The sequence below is a fragment of the Dermacentor albipictus genome, chromosome 1 (assembly GCF_038994185.2).
Source record: "Dermacentor albipictus isolate Rhodes 1998 colony chromosome 1, USDA_Dalb.pri_finalv2, whole genome shotgun sequence".
NCBI classification, from domain to species: domain Eukaryota; kingdom Metazoa; phylum Arthropoda; class Arachnida; order Ixodida; family Ixodidae; genus Dermacentor; species Dermacentor albipictus.
The window spans coordinates 387,581,070-387,609,057 of record NC_091821.1 but is presented as its reverse complement, the minus strand read 5'-3'; the positions used below and the strand labels follow the sequence as shown (position 1 = coordinate 387,609,057).

The following is a 27,988-nucleotide window of genomic DNA, read 5'->3' as shown; positions in this document are numbered from 1 at the left end:
CAGGTAATCGCAGGGCGCTTCCGCCAAGAAGCTGATTCTTTGGTACAGCGACCAGATTGCTTGCGCACATGGGGCTCAGAAACACCGCACCTTTCCGTAGGGCTCTTAGGCCTCCACCATTGACGAGCGCAGTGTAGACCCGCACGCGAGGTCGCGAGCACCACAAACTCTCTTGCAACTCTTGTTTCCTTCCGAAGTTCCGTGTACAGGTAGCAAAACAACTCGGCGACGTATGCACGCAGTTGAGTGTACACCAACTCTCCAACTTCTTGCAAAGATATCACGCGTTCGCGCCGCAGATGGCCCTCTGTAAATTGTCCAGATAACGAGTTGTATGGCCTCGTGCGAGGGTATTTACTGTACGACTGCTTTCTAGTCTTCCCTAAGGGCGCTATATTGAAGACACCTCCAGCGAAGGTCCGTAAGCTGCGGTGTGAGTTATGCCGATCGCGTGCTGGCTGAATCCCGTTAAAGCTCGTCAACAGCGGTTGCTGTGATGTCAGCGCGACACTTGTGCAGCGAAGAGATGCCAGCGTCGCACTGGGAACCCACTCGTTCACTCTCCCCCTTGTGAAAAGGAAGTCAAAAGAGAAACACAAAGCGCTGCGCAGCAAAATAACACAAAACGAAACACCACGACGAATCATCTCGAGCTTTGAACTGCCGGGAGGATTGCGCAAGCGCGAGTCGGTCGGCCCATGTGCACACGCGATGAGCTCGGAAAGCTCGTCGATTCACCGACACAGAGAATCGGAGTCGGAGAGACGCGTGCCTGCAGCGGGGATGTTTTCCGAGTGGTTGCGGAACAAAGCCCGTTCAACCTTCTTTTCCTTTCATTCAAAGAAACGCGGCGTTTCTGGCGAAACCCTGGGACACCTCGAGACAATTAGTGCAGGTCTACTCGAACTTGATGGATCACCGAAACACCGTCGTTGGAAAACCGGCGAAAGGTGGGGTTGTGAGGACGAGCCAGACACGTAGCGGCACAGGCCACTTTGCCGTCGCTCGCAATAGCTTGCGAATTGAGCGAGAATGCCTTTGTGCACCCCGCGAGCACGTTAAGAAAGTTCGCCAGTCGTGCGGTCGCAACGCCGTTGCGCCGGTGTTTTCCTGTCTCTGCGGTGACGGATGAGCGGAAACTTCGGCGAAGAAAATGGAATGTTCTCTCGAACAACTTGTAACAAAATAGAGCAGAAAACAAAACATAACACAGTTGTACCTGCTACGCTAGCTATCCAGGTCTCGGGGTGGTGTTGCAGACGTACATTGGAAGCATAAAACTTTGTGCGATGGAATAACGCAGCAGCAATCTGAGGAATACCATTTTCACGCCGTGCATACAGCATGAAGAATAAGGGACTTCGTATTTTGACGGCAACATACAGTCAAAATCATGCTCAAATTGAGGAAAGCACAGAGGAACGATTCCTTTATTTAAAGTGTGGTCTAAGAGCTTTAGGTGATGTTTTTTTTAGATAAGCTTCATATTCTCTAAAAAGGAAATTGAAATGAAAGTTGAAGAAGAACAGCTTGTTCCACATCCATTGCTATGGCTAGCAGTCACTTGTCAATGTTCGGTTGATACCCTAAATGTTTGTTTACGCACACACGTACACACACATTCGGATAAAATGGAAGAGATTGTGAATGTAACTGCTTTATGGTATATGCAAAGTATAGCAGCTAACGTTAGTCAAGCTGTTATAAGTAAAAAAAGAAAGGAAGAAAGAAAGCTCGGTGCAATATACGGTTATAAGTCCTACGGTGCTCGCTCGTCACATCTGTGACGATCGAACACCGTATGTTTTATAATTACGTCTTGCACCTTGTCTTTTTAATTTTTTGTCCTTTAACAGCTTGGCTAACGTTAGCTGGGACGCACGGTGTGACTGGTAGAGAACAGTGTAACTCATGCAAAGGCTTTGCTTTCGACTGCGGTCGGTGACAAGTACTCCATTATTTCTCGTTTATTTTTTCCTCTTTACGAAGAATATGAATAAAATGTGAGATTTAATTCCCGTTTACCGTGTTTTCGCTATATAACTAATAAAAGAAAAGGAGTTCTTGATTTCTGCATTTTCCTTTATGCCGGAGTGTGTATGCAGATACATGATGTGCTTGTAGCTTTCGTCATGCTCTCTTCAGGTGGAGATGGGCCGACGGAGGCCTCTGCGAACAGTCGCAATGTTGAATTCTAACCAGCATTTCGCCTATTCGCAAAGTCGGGAGGTTTGCCAGCGCCTTCTAAGTTAAAAGCCAATTGACAATTGTCAAGCGAAATTGTCAATAGGTTTTTAACGGCAATACAGCGTGGTCCTCCGTTGAAACCAGCTGATCTTAGCGCTCATCCTTCAATAGAAAAGTGTATTCAGGCTGTCATGGACATGGAGAGGCGGATGCATTAGCCTTCAATTCGAAAGCAAAGTGATGTTCGGAGAAAGCTTAATCTCTTAGTCAACTCTGAACTCTGATTTCCCTTTTAAGATACACATAACACGCAGGAATGCTCTAATGAGACAACTTCTGGACGGATTTTAATGAAATTTGGCGCATTTGTGAGAGAAAGTTAAATTGTAGCAACACTAGGAAGCGGACATTTGATTAAGAGAACCTCGTATTAAAAAAAATGCCGCAGATCGACCAACCCCTGTTGTAATCTGTATACAGCGAAGCTTACGGGGCCCATTCTCATCTGGCTCAAGGGTGCCCCGAATGAGGAGCTTTGCAATGCACTGCCCCTTTGAAGGTAACCAGCGTTAGAGAGGCTCAAAGAGCAAGCTGGCTTTCTGCGCCATTTGTTTGGGGTACCCGACCTACCAGTGGTGGTGCGTATGGGACCGTCCACGCGGTTGCCAGGCGGCGCAACGCATGCGCAACGTGAGGCCATCTCCTCCTGTGCCCTCTCTCCCGTATCGTCGCGCCTCTCCGCGGCGCGACCCCCTCGCCCTTTGCAGCAGTGACCGACGATGCGCATGCGCAGGCCGGCTTCCCCTATCTACCTTCCACTTAGTGTTCCAGAAGGGGGAATTGTGCTCACTGCCGTATCCTTGCGCCGCTCCGCCGTGATGCACTCAGTGTCGATATCCCGGATGCTCGCCAGGGACGCTGTCACGCATTTCACCTGAAAAACTTCCCTTGCTTCGTGTTGGTGGTGCGGGGTTGTGGTAGTTTGTCAGTGTTGGATCGACGTCAGCTCTCGACTGCAAATACCACCGGTGTTTTACGCGTAGCGATATTAAAGCGAAAGCTTTACTGGCCGCGAACTTGCGATTTCTCCGTGGCCGTGCTCTGAGGAGGCACATGACGCCACACCGCGTTCCTCGTCGTTGCGCTCGCCTGCGCTCGCTTCGCCAGCTGCGTCGCATGCCTGATAACATGCCGGAGGATTGAACAGGAGAGCTCGCGTGCGCCGCAACCACAGTTGAGGCGGCAGTATGGACGGCGACAATTCTGATAAGCAGGAGGAGGCCTGGAATCGACATCGGGACGAGATGAAGAGGAAGCGAATCGCCCAGGAAACAGACGAACAGCGCGCCGAACGACTGCCTAAACGCCGCAACATATCTAGATAACCAGACTAGCGTGGACTTGCAATCAAGCTCAAACAAGGCTAACCCTGCTATGCCTTAGCTTTCGCAACGTATATCCTGGCATAGCCGAGCTAAGCCACTGCCAATTTTTCCTCTGTGCCTGTTCTCTGCTTTATGCTTCGGTAAATGTGCAGCATGTGTGCGTGAGGCGCCTGACCGCCATCGAAATTACTGTTTTGCGCCCGGGTGCCGCACTGGATACAGTCGTGTGAAGGATGCACCAAAGGCGTCTTTGTTAGCGTCCCTCATGACGAAAGACGGCGAAAGGAGTGGGGGAGGAATCTCCACCGTGCAGATAAGGAATTAAACGATTTTTGTGCAGTCTGTGAGGTGCATTTTGAACCGCGGTTTATTATCAGGAGCTTCGTGCATCTAATAGACGGCAAAGAGGTACGCATTCCTCGTGGACGAATCCTGGGCTTGCTGCGTTGACACTTCGCAGGGACAGAGGTGGACTTCTGTGGCCACACGGCCCATTCTTTTCGTTTGTGAAAAATGCTTGAAGACATGTTCGCAGCATGCTTCAGCAAGAAAGAACTACATGCTGATAGGATATTGGATGTGCTCAGCCTGGGGAAGGCAATGTGCACGTGGAAAATTGGCTGCAGTGAGCATTCAACTGAGCTCACCAAGAATGTAATAAGCTTTTATATTGCAACGCGGCTTCATTTTTTTTTTGCAAAGGGCATTAATGCTGAAAAAAAAAACGAGAGAAGGAAGAGTGTGATGCACCGGAAGATCGCTAAAATTCGTGGGGCGAGTCTGCATAGTGCATGTGTATACGGATTTGTAACCATCACCATTTGTAAATATCCAGCGTTTTTCAGCCTGTTCTTTCTGTCCCACACGTTTCCTCATCGTCTTGTAAGTAAACATTATTGCGTAAGTGTATCTGGATTTTATTTTATTTCCTTTGCATATGCAACGTCGTTTCAAAGCCCAGTTGTTTACTCGTTATTGAAAAGCCACGTTTTAACACATACTTTGTTTTTGTCCTAGATTATCTCAATGAAATGCTTGTGGCGGTTTGATGTGGCCCTCCATGCTGATGCATGCAAATGGAGCTAAGGGTTGCGTTGCTAAACGCAAAAGAGGAATGCCCTGGAATGCCCATCGAGTTATTTACCGGGTTCAAAGCGGGCACTTGAAAGGTTAGCAGCATGTGTTTCATTATTCAAGCTGCTACTCAAGAGCTCCTCGCTGTATATGTGTCTTCTGCAGAATACTCTTTATTTTATTTACGCGGCTCCAGTCTTCCATAATGTTTAGTGATTCGCAGTAGGTTGCAAGCATGTGGGAACCTATTTGAATGGGGTTTATACTTACCATAATGCAGTGCCTTAAAATAACGGCTTCTTTCACATCGGTGACATTTTAAAGAACGAACGACAGAAATAAACAATGGCAGAGCTTACGCTTGAAAAAAATGTCTTGAGGACGGGACTGGACATCTCGACACTCTCAGTCGCTAACATGCTGTGGCCCCGGGACTCGCTGTCCGAGCCTGAATCAGGCTACTGTATTGCAGCCGCCGAAATCAGGGGAGCAAAAGGCGCGTCGAAATTTAATAAAGCATACCTTTCTTTGACCGACCCTTCCAGGTTTGGAGTATCGGCTGCTGCTGGTTGCTACTGCTCTTTGCTGCTAAGCCGGTCGGCATCTTGGCGTGTCTTAGTGATGTTACGGATGATTATGAAGTTATAACATTAGAAAATTGAAATCAAATAATTTCAGCGGTATACCGCACCCCAAATGGTAACAAGAACAATTTTATGGATTATTTCGACCAGATTCTAGAACACGCATCACTAAATAATTGTTCGTTTTTGTGCAGTGGTGATATTAATAATAATATTCTTGACCATAACGCTGCTGTACATGATTTCAACGTGAAGATTCTCTCTTGTGGATTTGTCAACTTAACAGAAACAGCAACACGTGTCACATGCGCTACTTACGAATAATTACGAATATTGAAACGAGTGTGCTCTCCTCTGGTAAAATCGCTTCTGGTGTGAGCGATCACTGTCCGGTGTTTTTGTCGTCTTTCGGAATGAGCATGCCAAGCGAAACAACGTGAAAGAGTCTAACAAAAGGATAGACAGTTGGGCGAGTTGGTACGGTAACATGATTCCTGTCTGCTCCTTTCTGTGTCCGTGTTTCACTTCGCGCTAGAAGCCAAAATCATGTGAAAGAGTCTATTATTGTGCAGCGCATAACATATGCCTCTATGAAGCATTTAAGCACGACATTATTTATTTATTTCACGTATTTTTAATATGAACTTCGACATGGTCCTGCGTGCTGCAGAAAATTGATGTCAATGATGCGTACGACCTTCTTTTTCACCATTTGCTTCATTTATATTCAAAGAACTTTCCACTCGAAACGTGCACGAAAGATAATACGAAGAAGATAAGAAAACCATGGGTAACAAGATAACTTTTCAAAATGACAAAGGACAAAAATCGTCTCTATCAAACGTTTCTTCGAACGCGTGCAGAGTATGCACGCCTTCACTTTATAAGTTTACGAAACCGATTGAACTCTGAGCTACGGAAAGCTAAAACATCATATTGTCAGGAGCTCTTTTTAGCGTCAGTTTAAGGAGACCATATATTGCCTGGAAAGCTTTAAACGATGTTCTAGGTCGCCGTGCGAATAACTCTGTCACAACATATATGCTAGTAATTGTAAACGAAATAAAAGGGAGGGCACTTGCAGAATACTTTAACAAACATTTTTTCATCATAAAGTAACATTTCTTCATCTCAAGACCTTAAGGACACTACAATCTCCACTTATCCAAGTCAGCTTAGTGAGACTATATTTTTCGAGCCTACAAATGCAAATTAACTTTAGAACGTGTACATGGGAATTAGTAACAGAAAAGCTTTAGATATCAAAAGCATGCAGATGAAACCATTGAAATTTTTTTCATTTATTTCACAATACTGTCAATCCTGATAAGGATTATTACAAATATGTATTGCCCCTAATTTGTCCCTTGATTTCACATATCTACAATCTTGCAATTGAGTGCGGCGTTTTTCCCAACGTAATGAAAACTGCAAAAGTATCTGTCATTTTTAAAGAGGGCGACCGAAATGTACCAGCGAATTGTAGACCGATTTCTGTACTCCCTGTGTTTTCCAAAGTTCTGGAAAAAGTCATTTCTTAAAGAATAAGTAAGTTTTTTGACAAACATAAGGTACTATCTGAATCACAATTTGGTTTCAGAACAAGTAAATCTACAGAAACAGCGTTATTAACAATGAAGAACATTATTTTGAACAACATTAATGAGAACTTTCATACGGTGGGCCATTTGCTTGATTTTAGTAAGCCATTTGACTGTTTGAATCAATTTATTCTTGTTAACAAACTTAAAATGTACTGAATCCGTGGTAGACCACTCATATTGCTTGAAGGATATCTCCAAAACAGAAGCCAGTCGGTGTCTTTAGATAATAAACTTTCGTTCCTTTTTCCTGTCAGTTGTGGTGTCCCACAAGGGAGCGTATTGGGACCCCTTTTGTTCAATACGTGCATAGATGATATTGTAAGCATGGATCCTTCCATTGATTTTGTGATATACGCGAATGATAGCACACTACTTCTTTCAGCCCCTAACCTTAACGATTTATTGGTGAAATGTAATGACCTACTAATTAAATTGTCCAGGCGGTCAAGGATGAATAAGTTAAAAATGAATCCTACAAAGTCCAAGGCTATAATATTTCGTGCAAGAAACAAACCGATAACACCGCACTGCATCCTCCACTTTGAAGATCACCAAAATAGGAATAGTTGAAGTGCACAAGATACTTGGAGTATATTTTTCGTGTTATTTAAACTGGGATGCCCACACTGACCTTGTCTGCAAAAAACTATCTTCCTTTCCCTGTGTTTCCCACTTCCCCTTTCCCCGGTGAGCAGCAGCAGGCTAGAGGCACGCTCTCCAGGCCGACCTCTTCTCCTTTCTTTTAATTAAAATCTACTCCTCCTCCTATCTTCCGTATTAGGGGTTCTGCGGCAATGTGAAACTTTACCTTTGAAATGTAAATTATAAGTTTATTACACAATTTTTTTTCTCACCTTAACTGCTGCAATTTAGTATGGGCCACAATGACATAAACAAACATAAGTTTCTCGTATTGAAAAAGAAAATTGTTCGAATAATCGCAATACAACTACCTCCAAGTATGCTTCTGAAGCACGTAACATTGTCCGCGTCAGTCATTTGTATAACTATAAGTTGCTGCGAAAAATGTATTTTTCGACGGCATCCATTGCCGATTTTTTATTCTACTCTGGCATCTTTGGACAGCCATCGTGCTGACATACACACAAGAACTATTAATACATGGAATATACCCCTTTTTCGCCCTAATTATAATTTACATAACCTAAATGTTGTCTTAAAACCTGTCCCACGTTCTAAACACGTATAAACATACAATAGGATATACCAAAACTGAGCTGCGGAAATATTTTGTTGAAATGTGATTTTATGTCTTCGCTTGTAGATGCCGCTTGTTTGCTTGGTTATTACTATCATTATTTCTGAACATATGTATGACCATTTCAGCGTTTCGGTTTTATTGTTCAAATTTTCTGTATAGATTATTAGACTCTGTGTGTATAAATGGTGAATGCTTCTCTTTATTGAATGGGACTATTGTATGTGCGTCTGTTGAAAATTTTCTGTACCACTCGTGTACTACTGCTTGTAGGGGTTTTCTGGACACAGTCAAGCTGCGCAGGCAGCTTTTTGGCAGAAAACACTCCAGTTCAACCTTGAAAATAAACTTATATTTATACTTGTGTACTTATATATTTGTGGATGTACATACAAAGATTTTATGTGCGTCGAATGAAAGTACCAGCAAACAGGCTTGCATAACTCCTGCATGTTGAAAGACAAAGTATTTCCAGCAAGCGCATCTCTTCTTTTGCGTGACCAAACAATAAATTCATTCCTGCATAAAACCTGAACATTTAACGGCAACTCAGAGGTATCTGTAAAACGCATTGATAACTTCAAGGAATAGATCGTTATATTCAACGAATTCTTTGGTATATTTAATTTTCTTTGATTTAGCCATTCGGTATCTGACACTAAGCGTGTGTTCCTTCTTAGCCAGGCCTCCAGAATGGGCATGTGCCCCTGTGACACAAGCGGTACAGAATTCTTAAATGTAGTTAGATATATATTGTACTTCTCTGTACATACAACTGTCATCGGACTCATCACCATTATTGCCTAGACAAGCATACTACATCGCCTTAGTCCTTGCGACATCGCTGTATTAGCCCCGAGAACGAACACGAGCGGCGCTGCGAGCGCCGCTCGCGTGACGTCAGGGCACGGACTCGCGCCTGTCGTCTGCTACAGTTCGGGCGTTGTCCGGGCGCTTTCTGCGGTGTTTTCGTTTGTTCGCCCTCGTTCTCTCTGCTTGTATACTTATGGTGGTCGTCTCAAATATATTTTTATGACGTCTTCCTTTGCGAACATTTATTCAAAGAGCTAATTTCTTAGACAACAATGCAGCTCTCGAAGGCAACGCTACAGTGCCAGCCGAAGCGACGCAGACCAGCCCATTGCGGGTTTTTCATACGCGGATAGACAATCGCAAAAGCATAGCCTATAGGAATCCAGTTATGATACCATACCTGCCGCGGTGCAACAAGTATGTCACAAAGCTGGCTATATATGACTTCTGCAGCAGTTACGTTGATTTTATTCCGCTAAAACAGGTTTGCTCACGACGAGTAGTCCATGGTATAATATCGAATTTTTGCATTTCCTCACAGAAACGCTCCGCAGTAGCACGGTGACTTAACTAATACTGGAGCTTAAATTCTACACACCTCACTTGCTTCTTTAACTGCTTGTCAACATTAGGCGGTTCTTCACGTGTTTATTTTTTTTAAGCGGCGGAAATTTGAAGTAAAGTTAATGAAGGCTTACAGCTATTTACAGAGTACAAATAGGAATGTACCAATATATATTCCCTTTTCCGTGCTACACGTTCAACTCACCTCTTTAGAGCGCGTTTGTTAATGATTAATAATGCATGTTATGTTCCTCTTTTTTTGTCTATGTTACCAAGTGTATATCATTTATTTATTTCAATGCCGCAGTGTGTTTTGCATTGTTATCGTGGAAATATTTCACTGTGCTTTCATATATTGTATAACTGCAATGTTTTATGGCCACTATATAAATGTAATTTATATGGCGCCTGATGTGTTACCCCATGCAGCCATATTGTACCTAAGAGGGTGAGATTACCTCAAGCCGCGTCTGTGCGGCTTTTTAGAGCGCAGCTCTTTGGCGTCCGTTCCTGGGTTTCGCGTCGTCGTCGGCGTTGTTGTCGTCGGCCTCGTAACCAGCTCGCCGACGAATCTGCTGCTCCGCCGCCGCGCATGCGCGCTGTCGGCTCTCCGGGCGAGGGAGGATGATGGAAGGGAGGAGGAGAGCTTGTGGAGGAGGGCTGGCTACACAAATGGCTCTTTGGCGTCCGTTCCTGGGTTTCGCGTCGTCGTCGGCGTCGTCGTCGGCGTTGTCGTCGGCCTCGTAACCAGCTCGCCGACGAATCTGCTCCGCCGCCGCGCATGCGCACTGTCGGCTCTCCGGGCGAGGGAGGATGATGGAAGGGAGGAGGAGAGACTGTGGAGGAGGGCTGGCTACACAAATGGCTCTTTGGCGTCCGTTCCTGGGTTTCGCGTCGTCGTCGGCGTTATCGTCGGCCTCGTAACCAGCTCCGCCCCCCTTTCATCCCCCCAGCGCTAGCAGCGACCGACTGATACCGCTTTCGTGAGTCCGCTACCGCACTCACGAAAGACGTCGTGCACTTCCTGCAACTCGCATTAACCGTCCATCGATCCACACCGATGTTAGTAGTGGGGGACTTTAATGTTGACATAAAGACAAACAGCAATTTCCTAACACTTATGCGGGAGAACATCCCGTTCCTCTCGCTCGTAACGCGTCCCACGGCTGTGACAACCTCGCGAGGCACTTGTATAGATCTCGTCTTTGAGAATCAAGCATTGGTGTACCAAGTCGAACATATATCAGTCTATTTCTCCGACCACAAAGCTTCCTTCATGACTGTCAAGAACTGTTAGTGGAGTCTTTGTTAAAGGAATACGTGTGAAAAATAAAAAAAAAATTCTGTGATAGCGCATACATGTGTTGCTCGATTTCTTTGCCTCAATCTATCGAAAAGGTGAAACAGCTTATTTGCTGCGCTCAAATTTCGCATTAGGAAGTAACGTAATCGTCGGTAATTTTTTCCCTCATCCACCTCCATTTACAACTCTTCTGTACATGTGTGTGTGTAAATGAAAATTAATAAATCAAATCAAATCAAACTCACTTGAGAAATTTACTGGTGCTTGTTGCTTGAGGAATATACATGACGAATCTGTTTGGCAAACTGACACAGGCTGCTCGGCCCAATTTTTTTAGTGAAGTATGCCTGCTGGACCGCATAGCTGCAGCCAGAAAGCAGTCGAAGCGTCAATGACTAGTAGTATGGGACATATTGAAGATATCGAAATTCCCCCTGTGGAGGGTCAGAAATCAAGTGAAAGTATATGCAAGGCTTGTGGTGCTTTCTTTATGAATGTTTGCGATTCGATTGGAGCAAACTTAATTTAGCCTGCAAGGTTCTCTTTTATGTACCGACGAAGCGAATAGTTATCCGTTTGTATAATTACATAACGCTGGATCGAGACATGGTGAGACAAAAGGTGCTTGAATTTTCCTTTTGTAGGCAATCTAAGCTGCGTAGTAGTAGCTCGAGAATACTTTAGCCATTCCAGTTGGCGCTGTAAAAAAATGCTTTATGGTTTTAATTCGAAGTTGAAGTGAACTGATGGGTTTCGCGAACATAGCGTGCCTCGCCATACGGACAGTCGATTGCTACCGTTACGTGATCAGGGGTGTGCCATATTGTCGATAAAGGCTACTGAGGGCCACTATGAAACATTTCATCACTTTCAATTGAGTGGCTGTTGATCTAAACAACGAAACTTTTCTCTCAGGTGATTGCTACTATGGTGTTTGTGAATTAACTATGTAAATACTCTACATGACACGCCGTCATGTTAGCAGCCATGAGCAATTCGTTTTTTGGAGGCCTGTTTCAGAGGGGGATGAAAGTAGCAGCAAACATTTTCTTAAGAAATGCGCGCCTAACTATTTTTTTACGCATTAATGAATGGCCATATTTGAATAGAACAACACACCAGAGTAATAGGAATCATGATGACAGCTTCGCTGGGCAGTGTCTTTCTAACATCGGATAACATGTTGACGCCAAGTACCAAATTTTTCTTCCACGTAAAATGCAATACCTCTCATAGCTAAATACTAAAGGAATGTTAAGTGTTTAGCGAAGCATCATACACAACTTCGCGCGTTGAATTTGCAGATATTCTTTTTTTAGTCAAAATTTACCGATAGACACGGCGCATTTATGCATTGCAAATAATTGTAGACCCCTTTAACGCTACTTAGCTTGCGATATCCAAGTCGCAAAGTTTCTCGACTCACACGCTTTTGAAGAAGAAACTGTGGTTAAGGTATTACAGCTGAAAGAAGCCGACTTGTTCATCAATACGTACGGCTCGAGCCACCTATACGCCAAGCATACACGAAGGGAACGAGCGCGCGCGGCAGCCGAGTGAGCCGGAGCGAGCGGCGTCCTGGCCGTGACGTCACTCGCGAGAGGGCGCCATTCCTCTTTCTCGGGGCTAATAGGCGCCTCACACTGTGCATCCAGCTGATCAAGTGTTTGCATTTCTACATAGCTTGTGAATAGTCTAGTGCATACATATAAAGATTGCATGAGATTATAGTTGTGGCATTTCCGGACTTTTTCATTGCGTGTCACACCGTTTTCTAAGTGAAATCAAGATGAGACGATTTGCAATTTTCCCCTGGCAATGTCGATGTTCACGTTAATGCCAGGCGGCCATTTATTGCACACATGGATCCGTGTCCAAATGCACAGTTCTACACGCATCTCGACGCAACAGGATTTCTGTGAAAACCTCAGTTCATCCGCTGGTCCTCGCTCCCTGCTCGGTCGTAATGGAAGTGGACGACCCCGTACGTCTGCCGGCGACGGCGGCGTCAGCGGCGGCCGCCTCCAGGAAGCGGATCGGTCAGCAGAGCGACACCGACAGCGAGGACACCCATGTCTACTCTCTCAGCAGTGAGGACACTTCCGATGACGACTTCCAGCTTGTGCAGAGTCGCAGAGCGAAGAGAAGGAACACCAGGACGTCCTCATCGTCAAGCACGCAAACAGTGAGACAGACGCAGAGGCCGGACGCCAATACCATCATATTCGTGCCCCTGCTTCCCAACGTCAACATGAAGCTACTTAACAGGCAATCTGTGTCGATGTCACTGGAAGCCCTGGTGCCAAATGAAATATCGGACATTCGAGTGAACACCCGAAAAAATCTTCTGGCGGTTGATGTCCAGCATGCGGCTGCTTTGACCACTCTACGCAGCGTAACGGACCTCGATGGCATTCAGGTGCGCTCTTACATCCCTCTGGGATCTGACGTAGTCACCGGCGTTATCTACGACGTAGACGTCGCCATCCTTAACAACGACTTGCCGATTCTTATCAAGCCAGCCAATGATGAGGTCATCGTTGATGTTAGGCGGCTAGGCAGTTCACGCTGCGTGAAAATAGCATTCAAGGGCAAATATATACCCTCGCATGTTAAGGTGGGACACTTCAGACATGCAGTGCGGCCTTTCATTGCGAAACCTCTTCAGTGCCGCAAATGCATGAAACTGGGACACGTGAGCAGCGTCTGCGAAAATCAGGCAGCATGCCCCCGCTGCGGAGAGCCCCACGCTGCAGATAAATGTGGCGCGACTGTAGTGAAGTGTGCAAACTGCGGAGGATCACATGAAGCTTCATCGAAGGCATGCCCACATATTAAGAAGGAAATGGCGATCTTGAAAGAGATGGCGAGAGATCATTCATCTCATCGCGAAGCCGCCGATAAAATCAGGAAGCGACGTTCACGTCGCCGGCGCTCCTCAAGGAAGGCTCCTCAAGGAAGGCGCATGCCACTTCCTACAACACCACCTCCTCTTCCACCACCGAGGCCAGACAATGTGGAAAGGACCGCGAAGAGCCAGTCTACTGAGAAGACCACATCTGCCGAATCTTGGCCGGCTCTACCGAAACGACAACATTCACCTACAGAAACACAGCAAACTTTCGCTGGACAACTCCCGACATCTACTGCCGGCGATTTGTGCGACCAAGACAGGCAAGTGGCTGATATGCTGCAATCGCTAATTAATACAATGCGCATTATACTGAACAAGCTGCAAACACCAGCAGCTCGAAGCGCTCTGCAAATACTGGATGCACTAAATCCAGTGCTTGCTAGCATCGTTTAAGCATCATGGCTCGATCAACAGTCCCCTTCCGCACTGAACTCAAAAGTGCGTCGATCTTTCAATGGAATGCCAGGGGTCTAAGGACCCGTATATCAGACTTTCGCCAATTCATTTTTACACATCGCTTCCCCATACTGGTTATTTGCGAACCAAATACGTCAACTCCACTCAGACTGTCCGGTTATGAATCTTTCGTCTCGTCCACATGCGGTGCGAGCACGAAGGTGATCATCTACATCCGCACGGACTTAACATACGTCGCTAACGCGATAGAGCCTCATGACGACAACCAATATGTCTGCCTAAATGTCCAAAAGAAGAATGTGTCATTTACACTAATTGGAGCCTACATATCCCCAGCGGGTCACTTTGACGGCGAACGACTAAAGAAAATATTACTAATGAACAATGGCCCCTGGATTATCACAGGTGACTTCAACGCGCATCACCAGCTATGGGGAAGCACTAAAATTGACTCCAAAGGCAGGCGCCTTGCCTCCTTTGCTGCTGACCATGATTTGTGCTGTGTGAATGACGGCAGCCCTACATTTCTGCGAGGCACGACCTACAGTAGCTGCTTGGACTTAACTTGGGTGTCACGGCGCTTTGCCTCAAGCGTCCAATGGTTTACGGACATAGAAACACATGGAAGCGACCATATTCCAACCTACATAAAGATTAGAGGAGTTGAGCAACGCTCCTCTACCGTCTTGCGTACAGTTGATTGGTCAAAATTTAAGAAGGATATGGATGACACATGTCGGGAAGGCCTCTCACACACCATCGAAGAAGCAATCGCAGAGGCATTGAAAGCATCCATCTGCTCGCTTACAAAGTCAACAAGGCGAACAGACTTGGACATGGAACTTGAGAGGCTGCGTGCGGCACGCCGACAGGCGGAGAGGAGGTATCGGCGCACGAAGTCCGTCTTGGATCTGAGGGCTTCACGACGCATACAAAAGAAAGTCCAGCGTCGCATGGATAAATTGGAAGATGAGCGATGGAAAACATTCTGTCAGTCACTTGATCCCCGAAAATCGCTCTCGCACATATGGAGGACGGTTAGGGGTCTTCGCTCATCTCCGCATCAAAGGAAGCCCTTCGCTGCTCTGGCCCTCTACCAACTCCGCTCGGAACTTCAAGTGGCTGAAGAGTTCTGTGCACGGGTTGCTGGGTCCATGGCCATCATTACTGACGCAGCATTGAATGACATCCCTGAGGCACGTGTACCAGAAATAAACGTGCTATTTTCCCTCGAAGAGCTCGATGCTGCGTTGGCGACCTGCAGGCGTTCTTCGTCACCAGGACCTGATGGCATCACGTATGCTGCCCTATGCCACCTTGGACATGACGCACGTGATGAGCTGCTCAAATACTACAATCAGTCTTGGCAGAATGGCGCCGTTCCTAAAGAATGGAAATCGAGCCGCTTGATCCCCATTTTGAAACCTGGAAAGTCTCCGCTTGAGATCTCATCATATCGTCCGATTGCGCTTTCGAGCTGCGTCGGCAAAGTGATGGAAAGAATGATTCTTGCTCGATTGGAATGGTACCTAGAACGATTCACCATCTATCCGGACGCCATGACAGGCTTTCGTCGAGGTCGCACGTCCATCGACAACGTCATTGACATCATAACATGGGTCCAAAATCAAAAAAGCCTCAAGCGCCTTTCTGCGGCACTTTTTCTGGATATAAAAGCAGCATACGACAACGTCGCCCATGAGGCCATACTAAACTCACTAGAGGCTGTTGGAGTTGGTGGCCGGATGTATCGATGGATTCGGGACTATTTGACTGAGAGGCGTTTTTTCTTACAGACCGAAGACGGCCCAACTTCAGACCATTACATCTGCCGTGGTGTGCCGCAGGGTGGAGTGTTGAGCCCTATTTTGTTCAACCTCGTCCTGGTAGGACTAGCGGATTACCTACCGCAGACAGTACATCTCTCAATATACGCCGACGACATTTGCATCTGGGCCTCTGCGGTGACTCGCCCTCAGCTAAGAGCCAGGCTTCAGCGGGCGGCAACCATGACGGCTTCTTACCTCCAAGAACAAGGCCTCAGTGTGTCTACTGAAAAGTGCGCATTACTTGGTTTTACGCGGAAACAAATGTCATCGTATCCTGTTACCATCGATGGTCAAGCTGTATCCTATGTTAAGACGCATCGCTTTCTGGGCGTCATCATTGACCGCAACCTCTCGTGGAGCCCTCACTGCGTCTATCTGAAGAAGAAGCTCGTCGCCATTGCTCAGGTCTTCAAATTTCTATGCGGGAAAAACTGGGGTACACCAGTCCATTCTATGTTGCAACTGTACAGGGTTTTGTTTCTCGGACTCCTACGTTACAGCCTACCAGTATTGTCAAGTGCATGCAAGACGAACTTTCGCGCCTTGGAGAGCATACAAGGTCAAGCCCTACGCACGTGTTTAGGGCTGCCTCGGTGCACTTCAACCGCAGCAACAATCGCCATCGCAGGAGACCATACAATCCAGACTCATGTAGCTGTCGACTCTCTCAGAGCGCACATTCGCCATCTGTCAAGGATCCCCGACCATCATTTGGCCTCCCTACCAGCAGATAGACCTCAAGCGACCTTTTCACGAGTGATTAGCGCTCATCAAGAGTACATACCGGTATCTTTTACACCGGCGGCGAAGCCTTCCTCTCCCCTGTGGTGCCTGCGACCACCTCAAGTCAATTTTGCTATTCCTGGACTTACAAAAAGTCCAATCATCCATCGCCAGCTCTGAAGCAACTTACGCTCCTATTAATGCACCAGACGTATGATGACCGCATACATATATATACTGATGGTTCGACCTCACCTACCAGCTCAACTGCCGCATTCGTCGTTCCAGCCAAGAACGTTACAGCTAAATTCAAATTGTCGCACACGACTACATCTACATCGGCAGAACTTGCAGCTCTCCATGCCGCTATGATGTACATCACCGAAGAGCCAACAGAGAAATGGGTCGTATTTTGTGACTCTAAGGCAGCCCTTCACAGCATCAAGTCCGCATTACGTCCCAGAACTTACGAGCAAATGACATCTGAAATCAGGGAACTGCACCATCATGCTCTGGAAAGAGGACACCAGATTATATTTCAGTGGATCCCTGCTCACTGTGGCATCGTCGGCAACAACCTAGCTGACAAGGCTGCCCGGTGTGCCCACGAGGATACCAAGACGCGTCCAACACCTTTGGCGAGGTCAGACGCTGCCAGAGAACTTCGCCGACTTGCGCGCAAGAAGTCCCAAGATCTCTGGATTTCAAGTGGCTTCAATTGCAGATTACGTAAACTGGACCCCACGCTACGGCTACAACTGCCATCTAGCCTTTCCCGCGGCGAAGCAACCTTGTTGTGTCGCTTGTGGCTGGGAGTGGCGTTTACGAACGCATATTCCTACCGTATGGGAATGGCCGAGAGCCCGATGTGCGACTCCTGTGGGTGCGAGGAGACCATCGAGCACCTATTGTGTACCTGCCCTCGCTACGATGTCCAACGCCTCTCTCTGCGGGCAACTTTACGCAGACTGGACTCGAGACCTTTCACCGAGTCAAAGATACTCGGACCGTGGCCACACCCGTCGCTGGCTCGAAAAGCGATTCGTGCACTAGTGCAGTACTTGAAGTGCACGGGCTTAACAGACCGTTTATAGTGTCCTTGTGTTTGGTGTCCCTCCCACACGAACTCAGTGTTTACTCTCTCCCTTTCTACCGCTTTCTATTCCCCTTTCCCCTCCCCCAGTGTAGGGTAGCAAACCGGATGCTGTTCTGGTTGACCTCCCTGCCTTTCCTACCCTTGTTTTCTCTCTCTCTCTCTCTCGACGCAACAGGAGGAAGAGGGAATATGTTATGGCACTACCTGTGTCAACGATACACGCTACCTTTACGCACTGGGATGTTATTTGCAGAAAATAAGACAGAATGAAAAATGCATGCATGAATTTGTGACAGAGTTGAACATGTGTCGTAAAATTGGTGCTTCGTAAAGGGGAGCTTGAATCTGACGGCCTCTTGGAGCACAATTCAAAGCTTAAGTAACACTTCACTGCGACTTTTACAGCTAGCGAAAAGTCCTGAACCATACGCTCAAAGATCAACAGTATGAAAACTCGAAAAATAGAGACAAACGTAGTTCAAGAATGTTTTGTCCCATGCCACAGTTTGGACACATTAGCCTATGCGAGAAGTTAAGATTCTAAGTCACTACATGGCCATTTTTTCCCTTTGTGTTGCTATATGATGCAAATGGAGCGTTTTTTTTTTTAAATCACATCTTTGTGCAAACGAGTGTTGCTGTCCTTTAAGGTAGGGATGTTTGGATTTAGCCAGTAGAACACGACGAATTATCTCCCAAGTTCAGTTCAATATTTGAATGCTAATGGGTTCGTGATGAAACTGCAGCCAGTGCAGGGCTCGCGATGGTAATTGAAAGAAATACGACGACCATGCCCTGTGCAGACCACGACGCGTTAGGACTCACTGGCCAAAACGCTCAAAAACACGGCCACACTTAACGTCTTCAAGAATGTACATACTTGCGTGTTGAGAATCAATAGGACAGCTGCTTGCATAATGTACTACAGACATCCACTTGTGTTAGGCAGGAATGTGCGGTTTTGTTAAAACGGTGGGGGCCTTGTACAGATAACTGCTTACGGTGTCTTGTACCTTCTGAAGGGGGTGGGGACGTCATTGATCCGCTCTCTTTCCTGAGTTGGCGATCACAACACTGACAGTGCGTGTACCGGCACATGCGAGTGCAACGCCAATATACGACGGTGTCAACGTCGGCTGAAGAAAAAAGAAACGCACATTCGAACCCGAATATAAAGAACCCGGAAAAAGCGAGTTATTCTTTATATCGAAAGCGATATACTTACTAACCGATACTCCAACAAAATAACTCTCTCATAACGAACTGGAGGGCCAGTGTGATAAAGCCGCTTGAATGCCGAGAAATCACCGTTCAGGAAAAGCATTTTTCTGTGGTGGACACAATTTCTATGGTTAAAGCGCTGCGCCACTACAGTGTCGACGTTTATCGAATTATATTGAAGCAGGATAACACAATTTCGCACCGAGAACATTGGTTTTGTTGACACCGAGGAAAAGTTTAAAACACAGGCGAATATTACTGTTTACTATGCAAGGTATTGTATTCAACAAACGGGATTTTTCTTTACTTCTTTTCACCATTGGAGATAACAAATTCGTATATAACCAACGCATCATTAAAGTTAGTTTAAGTTCTAGGCGAGTTCGGCTATATTGAATTGCCCCATGTATTCAACTGTTGTTTAGAGCATAATCTTTTGCGTTATAACCGGGTTCGACTGTGATGTGTAAGGCGGAACTCGAACATTTGTGTCACAGGAGAGCTCTGTCACACATCACGTGTGCTTGCATATACATACACACACAAAAACAGAATACTGCTCAACTGATGAATACGTATTGAAAGACTAGCGCACTCCGCGTCGCAGGAACAGCTAGTTCATTCACACGACAACGGAGTCTTGAGTGTAGATGCTTAAATGAGTTTAATATGTGACGGGAGGAGGAAAGAGTAGGATAGGCATATAGAGTGGGCGATTCCGCTCGTGGTGGCTCTTACCCTAATGCCGCGGCAAAAACGTGCTTTTTGAAAGCTCGTGTACGCATGTGGCGGGACAAGTTGATCAATCGAGAACCAGTCGCCCGGAGCGGTGCAGTTGTCCAGGTTCTTCTGGTTATATATATATATATATATATATATATATATATATATATATACACACGTTTAGGGCCTTACGCAGAGTCTTCTCAAATGGGGAGAGTTGTCAGCCATTTCGACGGCCCGAGGATAAGTGGCACAGAGTGTGAAGCAGTGAACGTGAGCATGCATACAGGTTGTCACGAAATTTGGCCGCACCATCACAGAGTGCAATAACGCTATTTGAAGATTAAGCGTTGTAAAGGTGCCATAAAACATTCGTATGATTGGTTGAATTGACTGGATGATCTTATTTTACGTCCCTAAGCAACCCTTAGACCATCAGATATACGTCGCAAGGGGGAGCTCTAAATAAGACTTGACCGTCTGCGGTTCTTTAGCGCGCACTGAATTACAGGAGAAGACGACGACGAAGTGTCCTGTGTGGAACGCTGCCTTTTCGTCTCTGTGAATTCGAAGCTACTTAGTGGGAGACGCCACTCCCTTAACTACGGCGATGGACGAGGAGTCGCCTGGAGAGGTTCCTGGTCCTTCTACGTCAACAGCGACCGCACCGAGAAAGCGGTCTAGTCGCCCGAGTGACACCTACAGCGAGGACACTGTGATCTACTCAGGGACCAGTGATGAAACCTCGGATGACAGCGACTTCGTGCCCGTAGCGAAGCACAAAGCAAAGAGAAGACTCGTCAGGACGTCTCCTTCCACAAGTAAGGCAACTGTGATCCCGACGCGAAAGCCATCAGACCTCACCATTTTATATGTGCCTGTGGCTGCTAGCGACAATCTAAACCGGATCAACCGCCAAGCCACATCTGTATCGCTCGAGGCACTCGTTCCGGGTCAGATCAAAGATATAAGGATCAACGCCCGTAAGAACATCCTCGCTATAGATGTCACAAACCGCAGCGCGCTAGACATTCTAAGCAACGTTAAGGTGCTGGATAGCATCAACGTACGCTGCTATAAACAAGACCATCATGACTCTACGGCCGGCGTTGTGTATGACGTAGATAATTCCATAAGCGATGCTGACCTGCATATACTCATCAAGCCGGCGACAGAGGGAATTGCCATATTGCAAGCCCGTCGCCTGGGAAACTCGCAGTGTGTCAAGTTAACTTTCAAAGGAGACAGCCTACCGTCCCACGTCAAGGTCGGTCACTTCCGACACATTGTACGGCCTTTTGTGCCAAAGCCGCTTCAGTGCAGGAAATGTCAAAGGATAGGGCACGTTAGTGCGGTTTGCACAAACGCTGCCGTGTGCTCCCGGTGCTCTGGGTCGCACAGCTCCGACGCCTGTCGTGCAGAAAACCAAAAGTGCGCCAATTGTCAGGGCTCTCACGATGCAACTTCGAAGAATTGCCCACATGTGAAAAATGAGGCGAAAGTCTTGAGGCAAATGGTCAGGGATGGTTCCTCGCACAGGGAGGCTGCCGCTAAGGTGCGACGTCGACGTTCACGTCGCCGGAGTTCTAGGAAACCCACTGCTATTGCTAAGGATGCACCGCGTCCACTGACAGTCCAGACACTTCCGCATACAACTAGCAATAGCAGCAACGACGTTCCTCAGCAGAAAGTCTCCAATCTCATTGCCTCAAGCGAGGAGTGGCCGCCATTGCCACGGCTAGATCCACCAGCGGAGCGACAAGATGTAGCACGCTCGCCGAATCATGCTTCACCTTCTGGCAGCAACCAAGACAACGACAAACAAGTTGTCACCATGATAAGGGCCCTTATGAACACGCTACGAGCACTACTGACTGCCATACACACTCCGGCGGCTCGAGGCGCACTTCAAATACTGGATGCCCTGTATCCGGTACTTTCCGGTCTTGAGAAGTACCATGGCTGCTCCTCTACATTCGTTCCTTAAAGAGGTCAAGGAAGCATCTATCTTCCAATGGAATGTCAGAGGCATTAAATCGCGCATTTCGGACCTTCGTCCGTTTGTTTTTAAGAACAAATTTCCAATAATTGTCATTTGTGAACCAAACGTTGAGAGCGCCATCCGCCTATCAGGATATGAAGCTTTCATGTCTGCCACCTGTACCGACCGCAGCAAAGTCATCGTTTATATCAGATGCGATTTCACATATGTTTTACACCCAGTGGCACCTGATGACAACAATCAGTATGTGTGTTTGACTATAAAATGCAAGAACGTCGCACTCACGCTCATAGGTGCCTACATCTCACCTTCGAGTCGATTTGACAGCGCAAGACTAGGTGGAATTTTAACAGCGACATCTGGACCATGGGTTATTACCGGCGACTTCAATGCGCATCATCCGCTATGGGGAAGCTTGAAGATGGACTGTCGAGGAAGACGTGTACTATCCTTCGCGTCGGACCATGAGCTCTGCTGCCTAAATGATGGCAGTCCCACCTTTCTGCGGGGATTGACATACAGCAGCTGCCTGGACTTGACGTTTGTTTCAAGATGCCTCAGTGCCAGTGTGAAATGGTTCACGGACAACGAAACGCGTGGTAGTGACCACGTTCCAACGTATGTTAAAATCGACGGCATACGCAAGTCACACTCTACTACAGTTCTTCATCACATCGACTGGCCTAAATACACGTTGCTCATGGAGAAGAATTGCCAAGAGATCCGGGACTGTCTGCCTGGCAACATCGAGAAGCTAATTAACGCCGCTGCTCAAGAAGCCACAAGATCTTTTAGGCCTATTCCTAAATTCTCTGAATTCGAAGCAGAATTGGAGCGGCTTCGAGCAATCCGCCGTCGCGCGGAAAGAAGGTACAGGCGCACCAAGTCCATCTACGACCTAAGGGAGGCGAGACGCATACAGAAGAAGATCCAGCGTCGGATCAACGCCCTGCAGTCTCTAAGATGGAAAACCTTCTGTGATACCCTTGATCCGCATAAACCCCTGTCACATATATGGAGAACAGTGCGTGGTCTTCGAACATCACCGCAACAACGCCACCCCTTCAAATGCCTGGCTCTCTACCAAGGTCGCAGAGAGCTCGACGTAGCGGACGACTTCTGTGTCAAGGTCGCTGGTCTACCGCCATCGTTCGCTACACATGATCCCCGTGATGTTCCAATCTCGCGGGATTCTCGTATGGACAATCTGTTTTCCATCGAGGAGTTGCAGGCGGCGTTGGCAGCGTGCAGACGTTCCTCATCGCCTGGGCCTGACGGGGTGACATACGCAGCTCTTGGAAACCTCGGTCACACAGCCCGGCATGCACTTCTAGACGTGTACAATAATTCATGGCGTGAAGGAGAAGTTCCAGCTGCATGGAAGTCCAGCCGCCTTGTGCCTTTGCTCAAGCCAGGTAAATCACCCCTAGACGTGGCGTCTTATCGTCCCATTGCTCTGGCCAGTTGTCTAGGAAAGGTGATGGAGAGGATGGTGCTGACGCGTCTAGAGTGGTATCTAGAACATTACAAGTTATATCCTGACGCTATGGCAGGCTTTCGACGCGGACGCTCTTCTATAGACAACGTCATAGATCTTGTCTCGTCTGTTCAGCACGAAAAAAGCCTCAGGAAGCTGTCAGCGGCGATGTTCCTGGATGTTAAAGGCGCATATGACAACGTAACCCATCAAGCCATCCTGGACGCCTTGGGTGATGTCGGCCTAGGCGGCCTTGTTTTTCGGTGGATATCCAGCTTCTTGAAGGACAGGTCATTCTTTGTGCAAACAGAGGACGGTGCGTCATCACAACGCAAAACCTACCGAGGCGTACCACAAGGCGGAGTCTTGAGCCCCACTCTATTTAACCTGGTGCTCATCGACATGGTTCATACCCTTCCGGAATCCGTCCATGTGTCGATCTATGCAGACGATATATGCATTTGGTCATCAGGAGCGACGCGTCCTCAGGTGCGCGCCAGACTTCAAAAAGCGGCCACACTAACATCAGGTTATCTTCGAGCACGAGGTCTGGAGCTGTCCTGCGAGAAGTGCTCTATAGTCGCTTTCACGCGTAAAGCAATGAAACCATACGTTATCAGAATTAATGGACAGCCAATTGCCTACGAGAAGACGCACCGCTTTCTAGGAGTGATAATAGACCGAGACCTTTCCTGGAGTCCTCATATCTCCTACCTAAAAAGGAAATTAGTCATGATAACCCACGTGCTCAGATTTCTTGCGGGAAAGTCATGGGGTGCGTCTGTGAGTGCGATGCTCCAACTCTATAACGCACTGTTCCTCGGTCTCCTGCGCTATAGCTTACCTGTACTGGGTGGGACCGGCAAGACCAACCTCCGTGCCCTCCAATCTGTACAAGCTCAAGCTCTGCGAATTTGCCTTGGTCTTCCTAGATGTGCGTCCACGGCAGCAACAATAGCCATCGCGCATGACCACCCTATCAACACTTATCTTCAAGTCGACACTTTGAGGATGCATATCAGGCACTTCGCCCGACTTCCATCGCATCATCTCGCCTCCCTTCCTGCCGCTCGACCTCGTTCAGCGTTTAGCAAGATTATTGCCGCCAACAATGGAACTTTACCGTCAAACTTCACGCCTGCAGCACGACCATCTCAACCGCTGTGGTGCCTCCATCCACTCCAGGCTGTCCTTGTTATTCCCGGTATCAAAAGGAAAACAGAGATGTCAACTTTTGCCCTCAAACAAACCGTGCTTTCAGTGCTACATGAACAACACAGAGGACGCATCCACGTTTACACTGACGGTTCTGTATCCTCTAATAGTTCAGCTGGAGCAGTGGTGATTCCCACAGAGTGCGTCACCCTCAAGTTCAAGACATCTCACATTACATCATCGACGGCTGCAGAACTCGCAGCTATCCGTGCTGCTCTGGAGTTTATCGTTCAGAAATCATCACATTCATGGTCCATCTTATGTGACTCAAAGGCAGCTCTTCAGTGTCTGATGTCCCCTTTCAACCATGGACCTAATGAGCAACTAGTCGCAGACATCCGACTACTCCACCATCACGCAATCAACAAGGGACACAACATCATCTACCAGTGGATACCGGGTCACTGTGGAATTTCAGGAAATGACAGTGCGGACGACGCTGCCCGGTCGGCTCATGATGGCGCCCAGATTATACCCATACCACTGTCAAGAACAGATGTAGCCACAAGTCTTCGCTCCCTCGCCCGCGAGCTTACACAAAATCTGTGGAACACCAGTGACTTCACGAACGCACGTCTCCACAAATTGGATCCACGTCTGCAACTCCGCCTACCACCAGGGTTGCCACGAGCGGAAGCAACACTTCTGTGCCGCCTGTGGCTCGGCGTGGCGTTCACGAACTCATATTCATTCAGTATCGGAATGGCCGACAGCCCTACTTGTGACACCTGCGGCTGCGAGGAGACGATTGAACACCTCCTTTGTGACTGTCCCCGTTACGCAGTGCGAAGAACAGTGCTTGTGACCGCTCTCGCAAAACTGGACAATCGCCCCTTTACAGAGGAAAAAGCTCTAGGACATTGGTCCAGACGGGCTTCGGCATTCAAGGCCTTAAGGGCTTTGTTGAAGTTTTTAAGGACGTGCGAATTGTGTGACCGCCTTTGAACGTTGTAGAGCGTAGTTTCGCGTTACTCTGTGAATTTCCTTTTTTTTCCTCTTCTTCTTCTTTCTCCTTTTATTCCCTTTACCCCTATCCCCAGCACAGGGTAGCCAGCCGGTACTTACACTGGCTAACCTCCCTGTCTTTTCCCTCCTTTGTCTCCTCCTCCTCCTGAATTACAAATAAATAAGCTGCCGTTTATTGTATTCACTGAAGCCATCGGGACGTGGTTGGCGCGGCTCTGAATCTGGCTTGCGACGTCAGAACGGCACAGTTACTCAGCCAGTGCAAAGATAGTATGCCATGAAGCGGGGCGATAGGCTAGCGGAGCGGGAGAGCACGGTTGAACGCCGCATTCGTTACGTTGCCGTGGCGTTAAACACGCCGAGCGAACGCGTTGGTGACGTGAAACGTACAATCGGTACTCATGCACATCTTGAATTTCGCGGGAAGAGAGTCTGTTGCATTGCGGTACACCTATTCCTTGCGTGGTACCGCTTCGAGTGAGAACCACTGTGAGCGTCTTTCGAGGGTAGCAGGGTATTTGATCACAGCGTCGAGTCTCGCAGCTTCTCAGCTTCTCCATCGTCATTGGTGACGACGACGACGACTTCGTTGAGTTCGGAAGGCTTCTTCCGGAAGCATATGTGGTCCACTAGGGCGCTTGTGAAGCAGTCGCCCAAGCAGTTGTTGGTTGTCCGCGCACGGTCGCTGCACAAAAGAAGCAAGTGAATTCAAGTTAAACGAAAAACCCTGCATTATCTGTCATGATGAACACACACACACACACACACACACACACACACACACACACACACACACACACACACACACACACACACACACACACACACACACACACACACACACACACACACACACACACACACACACACACACACACACACACACACACACACACACACACACACACACACACACACGCACGCACGCACGCACGCACGCACGCACGCACGCACGCACGCACGCGCGCGCACGCACGCACGCACGCACGCACGCACGCAGATAGAGAAATAAAACAAAGAAAAAAGGAGAGGGCAACTGCAAAGCTGCACCTCAGCGTAAAAAAAGACGAAAGTAAGAATTACACTTAAGAATTACAGGGTAATTCTAAAGAAGTTAAATATCTTTATAGAGCGTAGTTGAGTGAGAGAAACTAAAGAAGCCCTGAATGCCTTTCAAAGTTTGTTCTACGCAATCAGATGACTGAGTCTCAAAAAATTGCAGTTGTGCCCTCGAGGTCATGTCTTCTGAAATGCCGAATACGACGGAGCGTCCGAGATACAGCTTAGAGATCAAGTAATCCTCGCACCTGCGAAGTGCTAAAGTATTGCGCTGCTCCTACAATCTTGGAGGTCATGCATTGGAAGACGGTGACCGGGAAGTGATTTAGGCAGAACCATTTTTGTGAGTGAGGTAGCCGCAGTGAGAGTGTGCCACATTCTCACAATTAGCGTCCATGCAATGGCGAAAAGGTGTAGCATCAGTCAGCACTCCTAAAATATAACATTCGCCAAACCACACCTTCTAAATTGTTTAACTGTAACTTATTCACAATTTAGTTGGAATAACTTACCACTCACCAGTCACAAGCGGGACGTAAGACATCATATGCTAACGATATTTCGAATTTCGTCCAAGGTATACGTAATTTTCTTGTTTACGAAGGCTCTGTTCACGCTAAAAGCGACGCTGTTGGACGTTCTGGCATCATAATTGATGAGTTCAGCTAGGCTTAATACATATACTTATCTAGAATTTCTTCTTATGTGGAGGAACATCCTAGGTTTGCGAACGATGGTCCCGGAATTCTCCTGCTTATCTCTCACCTAGTTCCCAATGTCCAACCATCACTCTGGAAACAATCTTTATCTGCCTCTATATAGCGACAATCTTGTGCGTACGCGTGGCCTGCACTCCCGAAGCTACATGCCCCTACTGAGCGAAGTGATACTTCTACAGCAGGGTACACTTCGTCTGTTCCTGATAAATTGGCGGACCAAGATCAACAAATTGTTGTTGTGATCAGCTCTCTGGTCAGTGCTATTCGTGTTCTTCTGGACAAGCTACAGACACCAACAGCTCGAAGTGCATTGCAAGTGCTGGATGCCATCAGTCCGGTTCTGGCGAGCCTTCAGAAGTCCAGTGCTTGAGAACATCTACAGCAGAAACATGGCTCATCGACAACAACGATCGTTCCGGGATGATGTGAGAAGTGCCTCCATATTCCAATGGAATGCGAGAGGCCTGAGGTCCCGTATTTCGGATTTTCGACAGTTCGTATTTGCAAACCATTTTCCTATACTGGTCATCTGTGAACCGAACTTATCAGCCTCCATAAGACTATCGGGATATGAATCTTTTGTTTCCAACACGTGTGTCCGTAGCAGTAAGGTTCTGGTCTACATTCGCAAGGACCTTACGTACTTTTCCCAACAAGTAGCGCCACACGACGGTAACCAATACGTCTGTGTTACTGTGAAAAAGAAGAGGCTGTCTTTTACTCTTATTGGCGTCTACCTTTCCCCAACAAGTCAGTTTGATAGAAAAAGACTGGAATATATTATGGCTGCTACTCCCGGTCCTTGGATAATAACAGGGGACTTCAACGCTCACCACCATATATGGGGAAGCTCCAGGATAAATTCGAGGGGCAGGTCACTAGTATCCTTTGCAT

At 47.3% G+C, this 27,988-nt stretch overlaps 3 protein-coding genes across 6 annotated transcripts in view; 1 reads left to right on the top strand and 2 right to left on the bottom strand.

Annotated features, from left to right (window-relative positions):
* LOC135916981 (putative sodium-dependent excitatory amino acid transporter glt-6) overlaps positions 1-10,358 on the bottom strand; it is a 29,788-nt gene extending 19,430 nt beyond the window's left edge. The window contains exon 1 of one of the 2 annotated variants that reach the window (XM_070531980.1): positions 9,889-10,358. The gene's annotated coding sequence lies outside the window, so the exon portion shown is untranslated. Of the gene's footprint in view, positions 1-90; positions 8,746-9,888 lie in introns of those variants that run through there. The other variant, XM_065450418.2, reaches the window with a different exon arrangement.
* LOC135902476 (uncharacterized) overlaps positions 1-27,988 on the top strand; it is an 867,879-nt gene that overhangs the window by 8,725 nt on the left and 831,166 nt on the right. The window lies entirely within an intron of this gene.
* LOC135916979 (putative sodium-dependent excitatory amino acid transporter glt-6) overlaps positions 25,467-27,988 on the bottom strand; it is a 66,875-nt gene continuing 64,353 nt past the window's right edge. For all 3 annotated transcript variants that reach the window (XM_065450417.2, XM_065450416.2, XM_065450415.2), the window contains exon 10: positions 25,467-26,001. In XM_065450417.2, coding sequence (XP_065306489.1) covers positions 25,839-26,001 — 163 coding nt within the window. In that variant the 3' untranslated portion in view covers positions 25,467-25,838. The remainder of the gene's footprint in view (positions 26,002-27,988) is intronic.